At 42.4% G+C, this 17,654-nt stretch overlaps 2 protein-coding genes across 11 annotated transcripts in view; one reads left to right on the top strand and one right to left on the bottom strand.

Moving 5' to 3' along the window:
- Positions 1 to 15,635, top strand: part of LOC126996750 (peroxisomal acyl-coenzyme A oxidase 3-like) — a 54,911-nt gene extending 39,276 nt beyond the window's left edge. For 3 of the 8 annotated variants that reach the window (XM_050857587.1, XM_050857581.1, XM_050857588.1), the window contains exons 14-16: positions 3,512 to 3,666; positions 6,284 to 12,155; positions 12,312 to 12,374. In XM_050857587.1, the coding sequence (XP_050713544.1) occupies positions 3,512 to 3,666; positions 6,284 to 6,385 (257 nt within the window). In that variant the 3' untranslated portion in view covers positions 6,386 to 12,155; positions 12,312 to 12,374. Of the gene's footprint in view, positions 1 to 3,511; positions 3,667 to 6,283; positions 12,375 to 12,467; positions 13,388 to 15,295 lie in introns of those variants that run through there. The other 5 variants (XM_050857583.1, XM_050857582.1, XM_050857586.1 and 2 more) reach the window with 5 other exon arrangements.
- LOC126996748 (uncharacterized protein KIAA0825 homolog) overlaps positions 13,531 to 17,654 on the bottom strand; it is a 52,087-nt gene continuing 47,963 nt past the window's right edge. For 2 of the 3 annotated variants that reach the window (XM_050857579.1, XM_050857580.1), the window contains exon 14: positions 13,531 to 15,178. The gene's annotated coding sequence lies outside the window, so the exon portion shown is untranslated. Of the gene's footprint in view, positions 15,179 to 15,644; positions 15,705 to 17,654 lie in introns of all 3 variants that reach the window. The other variant, XR_007751450.1, reaches the window with a different exon arrangement.

The raw sequence follows: 17,654 nt of genomic DNA, 5'->3' as shown, positions 1-17,654 counted from the left end.
CATAAATCAACAAAGAATGGCCTCACTTTGTTGTGTAGAAAGTCTCATTAGTAAGGAAGTATATATGAATTTTCTGAGTGAAGACCTATAGTAACTGTTTGGGGTTTTGTTAGGTTAGGTTAACCCGTAAAACGTCGGCAAATATGACGCCTTGTGGTTACACCAGTGCCGGTTAGGTTAGGTTAGGTTTGGTTGGTTTAAATTTATTTGGCACTTGGTGTGGGGCATGGAAACACGAAGCATGGAACGGGTACAGGGCGGCAGTGTGCTTGGTCCAGTTCGCCAGCCGTTGGTACAAGAAATACCTCCTGGTAGAAATAAGTCACTGCTGTCCACCACGAATGCACACTAGGGGATACACAGCAGGAAAAAACATTAATTTGCCTGGTTTTGTTCTAGTTTGTCCGCTTGTGATCCTTGTGAAAGGAATGGAAATGACAGTCATTGTGCCCAGAACTGACTGGAAGTGGTGTTATGGCTCACAAGATATTCCGCACTAGAGTTAGCGGCTTAGTGAAACCTTATATATAGAGTTTTTTTGCTTCCTCTTTTTCTGACACTTGGAGCAATGAGTTGGGGACATCCATAACATCCTTACTGTGTTGAGAGGAAAACAGCATGTCATATTTTAGCTTCAAGAAATTATACACTCACGAAAAAAGCCCTTTTCCATGTGACTGGTTTTGCATAATTGTTTTTGTGCGGGTGGAGAATGTGTTTGTGTGTGTGTGTGTGTGTGTGTGTGTGTGAGAGAGAGAGAGAGAGAGAGAGAGAGAGAGAGAGTGTTTGTGTCTAAAAATCAAACTGACGGCAGACACCGGATACTCTGTGAGTGTTGCCTTTCTGAGTGTGAATATTTTTAATAATATGTATTTGTTTTCCACTCGACAAAACGAAAGGCACATCATAATTCATATGGTACAAGGATTCACAACCACAACACAACATGCACCAAAACACACTAGAAATGGGGAGAGTAAGTAATGGAAATTAGAATGTGTTCATATTAGCGGGGTCAAAGCGCCATAAGGCAGCTGCCACAAAAATAATGGAGCACCCACTCCCAGTAACTGTAACAGCGTCTGCTGGCCGCCTCGCCCTCCTCCCTGTATCTGTTGTCCCATCCTTCAGTTTCTGTAGTCGTTTTTAGCCCACCTGATGAAATATTTTCCTCCTCATGGTTTCCATTCAAATAAAGAACGTATTTATACCACAAGAAAGTCTTATGCATCAAGCCAGGACGTATATGTAATGGAAAATGACCAAGTGTTTGTTAGTGTCAGTACTGACACAGGTTATGGGGGTCGAGGGGGCTAAGCCCCCCAGTTAGGTAGGTTAGGTTAGGTTAGGTTTGGTTGGTTTAAATTTATTTGGCACTCGGTGTGGGGCATGGAAACACACAGCATGGGACGGGTACAGGGCGGCGGCGTGCTTGGTCCAGTTCGCCAGCCGTTGGTACAAGAAATACCTCCTGGCAGAAATAAGTCACTGCTGTCCACCACGAATGCACACTAGGGGATACACAGCAGGAAAAAACATTAATTTGCCTGGTTTTATTCTAGTTTGTCCACTTGTGATCCTTGTGAGTGGTGAGTGAAATGTGGAAACTGTAAGCAAGTTAAACATCTCCCTCTGAGAATTATTATGCGACGCAGCTGCAGTTTGAGGCGGGTGTATAACAGGCATTGAAAAGTCAAACATTTAATGATTTGTGACAGAAACAGTTATCAGATTATTTCTTAGCACCCTGAAAACTACCAAAAAAAAAATCATCTACCTGTGAGAGATTGGCGCAATATTACCTATGCCTGTAACAATACGGCACCACCACAGGACCCCACTGCCAACCTGGCGGCCTCAGTGCCCCGCAGTCCATCGCCAAGTGTGGCTATATAGACAACGTGCAGACAACATACACAATAAAAAAAAATATATACCTACGTTTATTAAGATCATCGGTATTATTCTACGTTTTTTTTATTTTCGCCGCGTATAACTGACTTTCAGTATTAACAGACTAAGCTCCCCCAATTAGTCCGTTATATCGAGGGTTTACTGTAAAAGGAAAATAAGACGATATTCATGTTATCAGGGTCAAGGAGGCAGCATGTAGTGTGTGTGTCATGTGTGAGAGCAGTGTACGGAGACTTTTTGAGGATGTAATTCATCAGGAAAAGGAGGAGGAGGACGACGGATCTCTTACGTCTCCGACACTCGAATGTCTGAGAGTGTCCGACGTATCTCTTACATCTCTGACGCTTTACGGGTTAAGTTTAGGGTATCTTCAAACACATGATAACCAGCACCTCATGGTATAAATCAACAAAGAATGACCTCACTTTGTTGTATGGAAAGTCTCATTAGTAAGGAAGCATATATGAATTTTCTAAGTCAAGACCTATAGTAACTGTTTGGGGTTTTGTCAACTTCCTTGCCGAGAACAAGCTTTGCCATTTCAACGGCTTGATCAATGCCTCACCTCTTGTATGGGGTTTCTTTGACTTAGCAATCTGGTATGCAGCTTGATAAGAACCACGCAGTAAAGGTTTCTCTGTTGGGGAAAATCTGTGTGTCGGCAATGTGCCAACACGATCAAACCTAGCTCTTGTGGCTCTTAATGTCACAATATTATATAGCCGTCATTACATAGTCGTCATTACACTTTTGTTTCTTCGTCACACTGCGGACAAATCTGGGAAATGAGAAACATATGCACATGAAGAGGTGTGTTTTATTTTTTTATGAATTGTCACCAAAATATGTGATGGAAAAACTGAAATACGTTGTTTTAATCAGTACATTCGTAGCCATCACAGTGAAGTGTTGTAATGACCACACTGCCACGGTAATGATCTATGTAACAAGATTTGCATATGTGTGAAGAAAACAAAATCAGAAATGATACACAAGCAACCCTGCACCCTCTTTGTATCAGTAAGAAAGTTATTAAAACAGGGAGCCATAACTCACTCAAGCCAGGCCTGTGTGTTGGTGGTGCGGCAGGGTGGTGTGGTCTGAGGCGTGACCATAACCCTCCCCCTCCGTATCACCTACGTGTCCTATACGGGTCCCTGCCTCGTCCCTCTGTACCACATACGGGCATCCTGTACTCAAGTCTGTTGGCGATGTTGTCACTTCATTAGGAAATCAGCTGTATCTCTACCTCAGAACACTGCTATAGCATTTTTTTTTTTTTTTTTTTTTTTTTTTCAGAAAAAATAACGCATATATAAAAATAAATTTTGCTATAATTTTTCATAGGCATCCTCACACCCCCTAGGAACCGAACTCCCACCCCCTGGGGATGCCAACACCCCTGGTTAAGAACACTGTCTTGCAAGCTCTTCCTCCTTCCTTCCTCCACCTTTAAAAGCTCATCCTTCTTCCTCCTCCTCCTTCCTTCCTCCACCTCTTTAAAAGCTCTTCATCCTTGTACTTGTTCTCCTTTGCTCCTCTTGAAAGCTTAAAAATAATTCCCCACACCAAGTAACCCTCTGTGGCGGTGCTGCAGGCGGCCTGGTGGTGGACGGCGGCTTCATCACGGCGGTGCAGCAACACGTGCGGCGGCTGTGCGGGGAGCTGCTGCCGGATGCCGTGGCGCTGGTGGACTCCTTCGCCCCGCCGGACTTCTTCCTCCGCTCCGTGCTGGGGAACGCGGACGGCAAGGTGAGACCACGACCGCGCCCGACACACCAGCGAGTTTATTGATTTTTTCTTCTTCTTTTTCTGTGGGTTTTTTTTGTTTGTGTGTGTGTGTGTGTGTGTGTGTGTGTGTGTGTGTGTGTGTGTGTGTGTGTGTGTGCTCTATTGTTTGCTTTATTTTTTGTTCTTATTTTATGCTGTTGTTTCTTTTCTATACTTTTTCTTACTTTACTTTTTCTTATTCAGCTTTCTCTTATCATTGCTTCTAATTTTTATTCTTATTTTTATTTGCTTCATTTTCTTTTTTTCTGCTTCCCATATTTTCACTTTTTTTTTCTCTTTTTCTGTTTCCCATTCCTTCACTTTTTGCTTTACTTTCTTTTTCTGTTTCCCATTTTTTCACTTTTTTTCTCTTTTTCTGTTTCCCATTCCTTCACTTTTTTTCTCTTTTCCTGTTTCCCATTCCTTCACTTATTGGTTTACTTTCTTTTTCTGTTTCCCATTCCTTCACTTTTTTTCTTTTTCTGTTTCCCATTTTTTCACTTTTTTTCTCTTTTTCTGTTTCCCATTCCTTTACTTTTTGCTTTACTTTCTTTTTCTGTTTCCCATTCTTTCACTTGAAAAAGCTTATGACAGAGTGGATTGGATTGCATTGTGGGATGTTTTAAAGATTTATGGTGTGGGAGGAAAACTGCTTAGTGCAATAAAGTCTTTCTATGAGGATGCATCTGCATGTGTCAAGATTACTGGAGAAACAAGTGAACATTTTGAGATAAAAGTGGGCTTAAGACAAGGGTGCGTCATGTCACCTTGGTTATTCAATATTTATATGGATGGTGTTATGAGAGAAATGAAGGGCAAAGTTGGAGAAGTTGGAGTAAGACTGTTCGATGAGGGTAGGAAGTGGGTGCTGAATTCGATACTGTTTGCTGATGACACGGTGCTCATTGCAGAAAATGAAAGTGACCCACAAAATTTGGTCAGTGTTTTTGATAGTGTCTGTAACAGGAGAAAGCTGAAAGTAAATGTCAACAAAAGTGAAGTGATGGTTTGTGAGCGAAGTAGAAGTGAGGTTGTAGGTTTTGTATGCCCATAGAGAGTGGGAATTGAATGTGAAAAAGAATGCAAAATAATTCTGAATGGTGAAGAAATAGAGGAGGTCAATGAGTTTAAGTACCTTGGATCAGTTATGTGTAAGCATGGTGGTATGGAGGGAGAGATAAGAGAAAGGGCATTGCAAGGGAGAAGGGTGGTAGGGTCTTTGGGACGAATCATGAATGGCAGAAGTGTGAGAATGGAGGTAAAGAGGGATTTGAAATACAATAATAGTACCAACCCTCACATATGCATGGAGTGAATGGAGGAGAGTAAGATGACCAGAAGGGTGTACGTGAGTGAGATAGAGGGAGGGAATGCTAGAGGACGACCTCCAGTGAAATGGAGGGATAGGGTGCAAGAGTACGTTAGGGAGAGGGGGGAAAGATCCTTGAGAAACTTTGAGCAGGCAAGGAGGGAGTGTCTGGATAGAGAAAGTTGGAAGCTCTTCTGCCGTGGCCATCCCCTGGTGGGAGCTCCTAGGGGCAGGTGGCCAGGAAATGATGATGATGACTTTTTTCACTTTTCTTGCTTTATTTTATTTTTTCTGCTTCCCATTTTTTCACTTTCTTTTCTTATTTTACTTTTTTGGTTTTCTTTTCACTTTTTTTTTCCTTTTCTTTCACTTTATTTTCTTATTTTACTTTATTTATGTTTTTCTTTCATTTTGTCTTTCTGTCTTATTTTACTTTAATGTTTTGCTTTTTATTATTTTTTCTTGTTCTTTGGTTTTCTTTTCACTTTTTTATTTTATTTTTTATTATATTTTTAATTTACTTGCATTCTTGAAGCCACATTAATTTTTTTTGGTATATATATAATTTCCATGTTCCTAAGTGTTATATTCCCAAGCCTTTCAACACCCAACACACACACACACACACACACACACACACACACACACACACACATTTAACAAGGCTTTCATAGGAGTTTCAGGCATTTCCAGGGGTAGTTTTATGACCCTGGTGGTAGTCTGACCCTTCCTCTGTACCATGAACCTAAGGAAACACTCATAAGAACTCGATTGACCTCCCATTTGACCTTTGAAGTTAGTTAACGTGAGAGATAGAAGCGTCTGAGGGTCATATTCTTAAACATTTTGGCACTCAAGCACACCTATATTTGACAAGGCTTTCATAGGAGTTTCAGGCATTTCCAGGGGTAGTTTTATGACCCTGGTGGTAGTCTGACCCTTCCTCTGTACCATGAACCTAAGGAAACACTCATGAGAACCTGGTTGACCTCCCATTTGGCCTTTGAAATGAGTTGACGTGAGAGATAGAAGCGTCTTGAGCATTTTGGCACCCAACACACACATTTGACAAGGCTTTCATAGGAGTTGTGGGCATTTCCAGGGGTAGTTTCATGACCCTGGTGGTAGTGTGACCCTTCTTTTGTGAGGTGAGACAATGGCATACCACACACTTCATTTTCTTTCTATTTTATACTTGCCTTTTTTTTTTCTTCTTTTTTCACTTTTTTCCTTATTTATTTATCTTTTGCGTCATTTCATTTACTCTGTACGTATGTTTTTTGCCCTTAGGTGTACCAGCACATGAAGGCCGCCATGTTCACTGCTCCGGGGGCCATGAGTCGCTCGCAGGACTGGCGGGAGATGGCCTACCCCATAACCTCCAAGCTGTAATCTCGCACAACACAACACAACACCCAAGGACCAAGGACGCACAGTGACCAGTAAAGGTTTTGTTTCTTCTTCTGCTTCTTCTCTTTTCTTTTTTTCTTCTTTTGTTCTTGTTCTTGGATTTGCCTTCATCTTCTTCTTGTTCTTCTTGTGTTCTTATTTTTCTTCTACTCCTCTTCCTTCTTCTTCTTCTTCTTTTTCTTCTTCTCCTTTCCTCAGCAATTCTGAAGTCTTATCTTTCAAGTATTGGCCATCTTAACCCTTTCATTGCGCGTGGTGCGGGACGCGATGATCCCCCCGGCGCACTCGGACAGCCCAACGGTGGAGTCTTTTAACCGCTATATCTCAAAAAATGTTCATCACAGCTAAAAACAAAAACACCATTGGAAAGAGGAGGCCCAGACCTATAAGATTCAGTTTTGTATGCTGTTATATTATTTCATAGTGCTGTGTAGAGTCTTGTTGCACTGTTGAGCTTTTTCCTGCTATCAGATCTCAAAAAAATACATTTTGTGATAAGAATCAATGCATAGCGATGTAAAGACGAAGGAAAAAATAATAAAACTGCATACTTTTACAATGAATCACGCATGAAAAATTATGCAGTGGCGAATTACACTGTGGCAAATTACACGGTGGTGACATTGTACCCAAGGCCACTTCAGCGACTCGACCACTGTTTGCACGCTAGATCTCAAAGCATCACGGCTGTTGTTCCAAAACACAATTATAAAAGAGGAAGAGCAGATAATTACAAATATATTTATTGTACTCAATATTTCATCAGATGGTACACAGCCTCTTCCTGGCTCACTCTCCTCCCCCAGTGTGGTCTGGTCTCCCGCCCTTCTGCACATTGCTTCTCCATTATTTCCACTCAATTTGTTCTTATTTTTCATTCAGTTTGACTAAAATAATGTGCCCTTATTTTCTATTTTTTCATGCAGGTATTTACACTATATACATTACATACGCACATTTCTTTAGTACTTCTTCAAGGTGAGATATTCCTGGAAACACGTTCCGAGCCACAGCGGGACTTTACATTGCGGGCACCAGTATGACGTCTTCTTCTTCTGCCTCTCCCTACGTGTCGTTGAGGAACACACTCCGCAGTACTTGGACTCTGATTTCCTCTTAGCTACTGCTCTTTCCATTTCCATTCTCTCAGAATAGTGTTTTGAAAGCGCTTCAGCATGTAGCAGCCTCTCAGGTGGGTCGACCAGGGCAGCATAGGTACTTACCTTGCTCTTGGGGAACTGCGGCATACCTTTCCAGTAGCTGATGTACCAAATCATGTGTGAATTCCTTCATTGCTGGATGAGCAAAGTTCTTCAGCAAGTAGCAGTTATAGCTGTTCAGAATTGCCATGTCCATGATGTGGAAGAATAGCTTTTTATACCAAGTACAACTTTTCCTCAGTTTCCATGTTGGCCATCATCATGTCTGCCTTGTCAACAAGACACGTGATGTTAAATATTCTAGGTTCATGTCTGGTTTCTTGATAGCTTCATGTGTTTTATGGTCTTTCTTTCCACTGTTTACCAGTTTTCCTTTACACAGAGTTGACAGCATATCCACTGAACGCTGATTGCAAGGATGTTGTTTGCCTCTTTTCTCTGAACTGTTCCTCTTGGCTGCTTCTCTTCAAATTTTGGCATACCTTTTCTATTGGGCATAACTGTTCCACAAGATCCAGTGTTCTTGGAGTGCAGGTACATGGATAAATGGGGCTTGTGTACCAGCAATCAGTATACAAAATGTGACCCTTGTTGAGGCACTTTTGCATCAACTGCAAAACAATTGCTGCTGACTTTTCCTAATGGGTCACCTTTCTTGACAGCAGGAATGTCCAAGGAAGCGCCAGTATAGACTATGAAGTCCAGAATCGCTCCAGAGTCACAGTCGCAGAGGAAGAATAATTTTATTCCAGACCTGTGTCTCTTTGTTTTGATGTACTGCTTGAAGGCTAAGCGGCCTCTGAACAGGATAAGGGATTCGTCAATGACAAGGTTTTGTTGAGGGGAAAATAGGGTGGAAAACTTACTCCTGAAATGATCAACTATTGACCTTATTTTCATCAGGCTGTCCTTTGTGTCACTTGCAACTCTTTTGTCATAGAAGTGCAGCATTCTGAGTAAAATAAAGAACCTATCTCTGGACATATATTTGCCAAAAGCTGCAACACGGGTGAGTGAGTCTTTCTTCCAGTAATCAACAACGTCTTTTAGTGCTACCTGAGGCATGAAGATAATTAGAGCAAAGAAGACAAACATTTCTCGTTTGTCTGTATCCTTCCATCTTTACAACCTTGAGCCAGGAGACATGCCATGATTTTCCACGTAATATTTGTACTGCAAGTTTGTCTGTGTCACTATGAAATCCATTAGCTTATCATCAAAGAAAAGAAGAAAGTAGTCCAAATATGTACTGTCTTCTGTAATTTTGCCAGCATCAGATGGACCTGCAGATGTGGAGTCAAACATATACTGGACAGGAACAAAATTTACACTATCTTTCCAGTCACATGTCCTTTTTGGGGGAGGCGGTGGCTGAACGGATAGCGAGACGGCCCCGCATTCAGGAGGACGCGAGTTCAATCCCCGACCGGTGCCACCAAGCTGGGATTTTTCAGCCACCACTGAGTGGCTTAAAACTACCCACATGCTGTGCAGAAGACCACCTATCAACCCGGACTCTAGATTCTAGGATTAAAGATGAGCTCAGGGAGGGCAGCATGAGCCAATGCAAGATGGCGCCACTATAAACACTCGCCTGCGCCAGAACGGGTTGGGCCGACCATCAGGCCCCACCGGGAAGAAGCCTACCGGCACAATAGGCCAAAACGTTAAAAAAAATATATATAGGTGTTGCTGGCATATCAACAATGGGTTCACCATGTCCTGACAATGGTGGCACCTCACTACGTGTTTTCTTGCGTGAGAAGGCGCGTTCTGCAGCCGTGAGGTGTGAAGTCGAGGGAAGAGAAGCAGTGGACAAAGGATGTCATGAGTCAGAACGCTGGGATGGCCCAGGCTGTGGTTCAAGGTCACGCGCTTTGTCCCCCGCCCGTTCACGCTTGGCCACCACGCCACACTCACTTTCTACGTCTGACAAAATCAGATCTTCCATCAGAGGATCGACACCAGATATATCACTGTCAGGGTCATCTTCATCTCTTGTGCAACTGCTACTCTTGATGTCAAGATACTGTGATACTTGTTGCAGTGTACGAAGTTTCTTTTGAGTTTGAAGACTTTTGAGGAAGGTGCACGCCTTTAGCTAGCACCCTTCACTTCTGGGTGTCTCTTAGGTCCGGCGCCTACCACACGTTTCACTTCTTCACTGTCACTACTTTCTTCAGGCTCATGTTTCACATATACAATTTCAGCCAAGTCAGCAGGGAGTTTGGTTTTCACGTGACTTGTTGCTAATGCGTGGTTCACGAGGGGCTGAAATAACCTTTTCCTAGGAATCAGTCGCATTTTCGTCTGTTTCACTGCACTCGCTCTCACTCAAAGGTTCATACATCCAAGCGGGCAAGCAACGCCTCTCCTCCAAACAAACAGGCACGTTTATGGGGGTTGTCTGTGAGCACTTCATGTCTGTCTGTACACTGCGGCCAGCCATTTGGAGGGAACTGAGAGTCCTTTTCTTGATGTAGTGCTGGAATTACCAACTGCAAAATTTACAACCATTTGTTAAAAAATCAATCGGGTAATAGACGAAGCTGTGCAATAATCTCGCTATATTGGACAAGAGCATCCGCCAGTTACTCGTCCGTAAATTTGTCGCGCAAAGCTGATGTGATTTTCCACCAAATTTAGTGGAAAACCCACTTGAGTCAGCAATCCTGTGTGGTGAGAAGAGGCTCATAAAATATTATAGGAACACACTCATATGCGGGAAATTCAAGTGCGGTTGGAGGTCGCAGCAAGCGTTTAGCACCATCAGCAAATGACGCTATGCTTGCTGCGAGCGTTTAGCAATGAAAGGGTTAAAAGTGACAGTTTTCCTTGTGGCTTCCCTGTTCTGAGGCCAGGGAAAGCAAGAATACCCACTGTCTAGTAGAGGTTTTATTTGCACAATTATATACAGTCAATTCTTAACTCATGTCTTTCGGGTTTTTTTCCCATTCTAAGTGACAGTGTTTCCTTGTGACTTCTCTGTTCTAAGGCCGAGGAACACAAGGAAATCCATTGTCTAGTAGAGGCTTTATTTGCACAATTATTTCTCGGCAATTCTTAACTCACATCTTTCAAGCATTTTCCATCTTAAGTGACAGTTTTCCCAGTGGCTTCTCTGTTCTAAGGCCAAGGAACAAGGATACCCATTGATACTAGTAGAGGCTTTATTTGCACAATTATAATCAGGCAATTTTCAACTCACATCCTTCAATTGTTTTTCTATCTTAAGGGACAGTTTCCCTAGTGACTTCTCTGCTCTAAGGCCAAGGAAAGCAAGAATACCCATTGTCTAGTAGAGGCTTTATTTGCACAATAATAATCAGGCAATTTTCAGCTCACTTCCTTCAATTGTTTTTCTATCTTAAGTGACAGTTTCCCTTGTGGCTTCTCTGCTCTAAGGCCAAGGAACAAGGATACCCATTGATACTAGTAGAGGTTTTATTTGCACAATTATATGCAGCCAATTGTTAACTCACTTCCTTCAGTTGTTTTTCTATCTTAAGTGACAGTTTCCCTTGTGGCTTCTCTGCTCTAAGGCCAGGGAACAAGGATACCCATTGATACTAGTAGATGTTTTATTTGCACAATTATAATCAGGCAATTTTCAACTCATATCCTTCAGTTTTTCTTCCGTTCTAAGTGTGGAGGCATCTATGAGCACCATCCAAGGCCTGTGTCTGTGTTATCTCGTGCCCCAAAATTGTATTCCCACTTCCCCGAGGCCTTGGGTGGGAAATAGCTTGATGTGGGAGGTAGAGAACAAAGAATTATATATTTTTATGGAGATTATTATTGCTGTGTTATATAGGATAGTAGTAGTAGTAATAGTATATTGAGTCTATCTAACCCTGTTTTGGTGTATGATATCCAGGTATTGTATTTTCTTGCATTTCTGTGGCCTGAGTATTTAAAGGTTGTATTGGTTTTCGTTGACACAAGTGGCTGATGTTCATCTACTCTGGTTCATTTTTCAAGGCGTGGTGAGGTAGTTTTGCTGTTTTTTTATATCGCTTTATACAACGTGAAAACCTGACTTCTGACTACGTAGATTTATATTTTTAAACATATCAGGCTCCCATTACGACTAATTTCCAAGGTAGTTTTGCTGGGTTTTTTATATCACTTTATACAACTCCCTGAAAACCTGACTTCTGATTACGTGGGTTCTTATTTTAAAACGTATCGGGTTCCCATTACGACTATTTTCCAAGGCCACAGAAAAGATTAAGCAGGTTTTCGTGGATGGTTTTTCAGTTCAGGTGCAGAGGTTGTGTAAAACTATCACCAGCATCACAAAACAGTCCATGGAGGAAATCCCAGGAACTTCTACGAGAGGCTTTTTAACCCGGTAGCTGCGGGGACTATGTTTCTTAAAGGTCCCTCTAAGCGAGAAAAATGAGAAAAATCATCACTCACGGAAACCATTTCATAATATGTATCAACGTATTTGTTATCAGTTTATGCATCATCTATTTTGGGGGGTCTTTATCATGGCACAAATTTGGCCCATCGCTGCTACCGGGTTAAACAGGCACATCAGGCTCCCATTTTGACTATTTCCCAAGGCCACGGAGAAGGTTAACCAGGTTTTCATGGGTGATACTCCGGTTCAGGGCACATAGGTCATGTAAAACTATCACCACCATCACAAAACAGTCCATGGAAATCCCAGGAACTTTTTAAACAGGCACATCAGGCTCCCATTACGACTATTTCCCAAGGCCACAAAGAAGGTTAACCAGGTTTTCATGGGTGATACTCCGGTTCAGGGTGCAGAGGTTTTGTACAACTATCACCAGCATAACAAAACAGTCCATGGAAATCCCAGGAACTTTTTAAACAGGCACATCAGGCTCCCATTACGACTATTTCCCAAGGCCACAAAGAAGGTTAACCAGGTTTTCATGGGTGATACTCTAGTTCAGGGCACATAGGTCATGTAAAACTATCACCACCATCACAAAACGGCCCATGATAAGCCCAGGAACTTCTACTATGAGAGGCTTTTTAATCTTGTGAACTGAGAACCCGAAACAATTAGGTCGGTATTATAAGACACTGTCGCTTCTCACATCAGCTGTTTCTAAAGGTCAAAGAGGGGGTCTGTCAGGTTCTAGTGAGTGTTTCTTCAGGTTCACGGTTCAGAAGAAGGGTCAATCTACCACCAGGGTCCTAAAACTACACCTGGAAATGCCCACTACTCCTACGAAAGCCTTGTCAAATATGTGTTCTTGGGCGCCGAAATGTCTTACAATGCGGCCCTAAGTTTAGAGATAGCGGCTTATGTCCCAAACATGGAATTACGGAAGCCATACCAGCTGCGAACTGTCAATAAATACCAATACGACCTTTAAAGAGTCTAGCGTATGTTGTGTGCATGTCATCTGAGGGATACTGTGAATGCTAGACCCTCACCACCAGCCAGGAAACTGTCTGGTGGTGGTCAAGAAGATCGGTGTTGACTTGCACTATAAAGCTGTTTGGGTGGATTCTTGTCTGCTGGTGAGTGACCTTTTGGCATCTTGGGAGAGCAGTGCCGTGTAAAAGCGTGATAACTGGTGCCAGGAGTGAGGGATGAGGGCCAGTAGTTAGTGAGTGCCGTGTAAAAGCTTGATAACTGGTGCCAGGAGTGAGGGATGAGGGCCAGTAGTTAGTGAGTGCCATGTAAAAGCTTGATAACTGGTGCCAGGAGTGAGGGATGAGGGCCAGTAGTCAGTGAGTGCCGTGTAAGGTCTGTTCACTCTCTATTCACCATTTCACTCAGAGAAAATGTTTTGGCATCTTAGGAGAGCAATTCCATTTAAAAGTTTGAGAGTATAGTGCCAGTCTAGTAGAGGTTTTATTTGCATGATTTTTTCTCAGCAATTTTAAACTCACATCTTTCAGGTACTTGTCATTTTAAGTGTCAGTTTCCAATGTGATTTCTCTGTTCTAAGGCCAAGGAGGAAGGAAACACATTGATACTAGTAGAGGTTTTATTTGCACCAGAAACGCTTCATTAAATTCAAAGTAATACTGATACAATAGGTTTTTTTTATGTGTGTGTGTGTGCTCTGGGTGCTGCAAAATCTTAACCATACCTGAAGCACACCTAAAACACTATTGCACCAGGGCCAGTTAGAATTTTTGTGCGTGTCTTTTGGTAACAATATGGCATCTGTGATTTAGGTGGTCACACTCTCCCATTCCATAACTATTTTGTACCAATGTATTATGCCATTCAGTAACCATTTATGTACATTATGCCACATTTCATCTACTACCATCCTCTCTCTCCACATCTTCATCTTAGCCAGTCCACACTTACATAACACACTGCTAGTCTCCTTCATCAGCCTGAGGCCACAACCTTCACACTCTACAGGATGAAGTGTGAGTTGTGGTCTTGTTCTGAGGAAGGCAACAAACAAACAATGAATGTGGACTGCCTGAGAGTGAGGAGTTGAGCAGAGGGGAGAGGAAAGGAGACAAGCTTAGAGTACTGACTGCCAAACTAGTGTGTGTGTGTCCCAACCCTTCATGTCACACCCAACACACAGCCACAGAGTTCTTGCAGTTGGTGTGGTGAGTCGATATGTGTCTTGTTAGTGACTCCTCCTCCATCCCTTTTCACTCACATGTTACTCTAGCATTGGGGCGTGTACCACTGTTACTATAGGCAAAAATTAGTCTGTCCTGCTTGAAACTATTAGGCAAATCATAGAACCACCCAAGGCAGCAAGTGGGTGATTGTAGAATTAGTGAGAGCTGGTGATTGTGAGGCAGTGTGTGATTGTAGAATTGTTCATATCATTTATCTACAAGTACTAATAGCAGCCTATCCATAGAGCATAGGCCTTTCTTTCTTCAGTGTGGAGGGCCAAAGCAGTCTGTGTTATCTTGTACCCTCATAGGATTTCCATTTGGAGTGTGTGATGGTGGAATTATTTACATTATCTATCTACAGGTACTAATAGCAACCCATCCATATAGCACAGGCCCTTCTTCCTTCACTGTGGAGGGCTAAGTCAGTCTGTGTTATTTTGTGCCCTCATAGAATTCCCACTTTCCTGAGGCCTAGGGCAGGAAACGGCTATGTATAGGACGTAGAGAACAAAGAATTATATTTGTATGAGGATTATAATTGCTATATATCATGGTACTATATCGATTATCCGTGGACAGGGTGCCAAGGGAGGGAAATCATTGACAGCTGGTGGTTGTGAGAGTTATGTGAGGAGGTGGGCAAGGCAGCGGGTGATAGGGGAAGTGTATTCATGCCCACACCACAGCCTGGCATGCCCAAATACACTTCCTAGGGACTCTGATGGCATTCGAGAAGGAGCTCAATCTTCGTCTCTCTTCTCAAAACCTTCAGTCCTCAGGGAAGTGTTCGGCTCACCAGGATGTGGCTTGTGAGGGCACACACACACACACACACACACACACACACACACACACTGCTGCCATCCTTGGACTGCCTCACCCATTTCACCACAGAAGGCTCACAAATATCAACTTGAAATAGTAATAAATAATAAATCATCATCTTTTTCTTCGTCTTCTTCTTCTTCTTCTTCATCTTCTTCTAACATGTCTGAGTCTTGTCGCACTGCTTCTCCATGTTCTCCTAGGAATAAAGAAAGAATATAAGCTCACAAACACGAACTAGAAATAATAATAATAATAATATCCTTCCCTTGGTGCCCAGTCTTGTGTGGTTCTATGATTTGCTTTATGGTTTCAGGCAGGAAGGAGTAATTTTTGCCTATAGTAACAGTGGTACATGCCCCAATGCTTGAGTAACATGTGAGTGAGAAGAGGAAGAGAAGGAGCCACTAACCACAAGACATACTGACTCACCACACCAACTGCAAGAACTCAGTGGCTGTGTGTTGGGTGTGAGGTGAAGGCTGGGACACACACACACACACACACACACACACACACACAGTAGTTTTGCATTCAGGTCAGGCAGTCAGTACTCTAAGCTTGTCCCCTCTCTTCTCCTCTCTGCTCCATTCCTCCTCACTCTCAGGCAGTCCATATTCACAGTTTGCTTGTTGCCTCCCTCAGAACAAGACCACAACTCATACCTCATTCTGTAGAGTGTGAGGGTGTGGTCTCACGCTGATGGAGAAGATTAGCAGTGTGTTCTGAAAGTTTGGACTGGCTAAGATGATGCAGAGATAGAGAGTGAAAGGAGTGGATGAAGTGTGGTATGGTAAGGTATATATTCTCTCTCTCTCTCTCTCTCTCTCTCTCTCTCTCTCTCTCTCTCTCTCTCTCTCTCTGCCACAGGACCCACAGGATGTCCCACACAGTATGTCTACAACCCCCACAGACACATGCCCCTCAGACACATAAATAGATTCTCTCTCTCTCTCTCTCTCTCTCTCTCTCTCTCTCTCTCTCTCTCTCTCTCTCTCTCTCTCTCTCTCTCTCTCAGCCACAGGACCCACAGGATGTCCCCCACAGTATGTCTACAACCCCCACAGACACATGCCCCCCAGACACATAAAAAGATTCTCTCTCTCTCTCTCTCTCTCTCTCTCTCTCTCTCTCTCTCTCTCTCTCTCTCTCTCTCTCTCTCTCTCTCAGGACCACAGGATGTCCCCACAGTATGTCTACAACCCCACAGACACATGCCCCCAGACAAATATATAGACTCTCTCTCTCTCTCTCTCTCTCTCTCTCTCTCTCTCTCTCTCTCTCTCTCTCTCTCAGCCACAGGACCCACAGGATGTCCCCCACAGACACATGCCCTCAGACACATAATAGATTCTCTCTCTCTCTCTCTCTCTCTCTCTCTCTCTCTCTCTCTCTCTCTCTCTCTCTCTCTCTCAGCCAAAGGACCCACAGGATGTCCCCCACAGTATGTCTACAACCCCCACAGACACATGCCCCCCAGACACATAAATAGATTCTCTCTCTCTCTCTCTCTCTCTCTCTCTCTCTCTCTCTCTCTCTCTCTCTCTCTCTCTCTCTCTCTCTCTCTCTCTCTCTCTCTCTCTCTCTCTCTCTCTCTCTCTCTCAGCCACAGACCCACAGGATGACACCCACAGACACATGCCCTCAGACACATAATAGATTCTCTCTCTCTCTCTCTCTCTCTCTCTCTCTCTCTCTCTCTCTCTCTCTCTCTCTCTCTCTCTCTCTCTCTCTAGTGTATCTATATATATATATATATATATATATATATATATATATATATATATATATATATATATATATATATATCTATATATATATATATATATATATATCTATATATATATATATATAGCTAATCCAAGTGTGATGTAAACTATAAATAAAAGAGTAAAATATATATCATTCTTTTTCATGGAACCTGTATTAGAATGGACTGGCAAAGGGGGTTGTGTCCTATTGGGAGTGAAGACAAGTGGAAGGGTTGATTAGGGCGAGGAGAACAGCAGAAAAGACAAAAAAAAACATTAATGAGAGGAAAATTAAACATCAAAGAAGACAAATAAAAAAACATTGATCAGTGGGAAGACAAGTGGAAGGGTTGATTAGAGGGAAAGTAAAGAACAGGAAAGAAAAATAAGAAACATTGATGAGAAGAAAATTAAGCAGCAAAGAAGACAAATAAAAAACATTGATCAGTGGGAAGACAAACGGGAGAGTGAAGACAAGTTGAAGGATTGATTAGGGGAAAAAGATCAACAGAAAAGACAAAAACAACATTGATGAGAGGAAAATTAAACAGCAAAGAAGACAAATATAAAAACATTGATTAGCAGGAAGACAAACAAGAGAGTGAAGACAAGTTGAAGGGTTGATTAGGGGGAAAGTAAAGAGCAGGAAAGAGAAATAAAAAAACATTGATGAGAAGAAAATTAAACACCAAAGAAGACAAAAAAAACATTGATTAGTGGGAAGACAAATGAGAGAGTGAAGACAAATTGAAGGGTTGATTAGAGAGAGAGGAACAGCAGAAAACACAAAAAAACATTGATAAGAAGAAAATTAAAAAACACAAATAAAAAAAACATTGATTAGCAGGAAGACAAACAAGAGAGTGAAGACAAGTTGAAGGGTTGATTAGAGGGAAAAGAACAGCAGAAAACACACAAAAAAAC

The sequence above is a fragment of the Eriocheir sinensis genome, chromosome 11, assembly GCF_024679095.1.
Source record: "Eriocheir sinensis breed Jianghai 21 chromosome 11, ASM2467909v1, whole genome shotgun sequence".
Lineage (NCBI taxonomy): Eukaryota > Metazoa > Arthropoda > Malacostraca > Decapoda > Varunidae > Eriocheir > Eriocheir sinensis.
The sequence above is the reverse complement of the archived record's forward strand: the minus strand, read 5'-3'. Positions and strand labels throughout refer to the sequence as shown.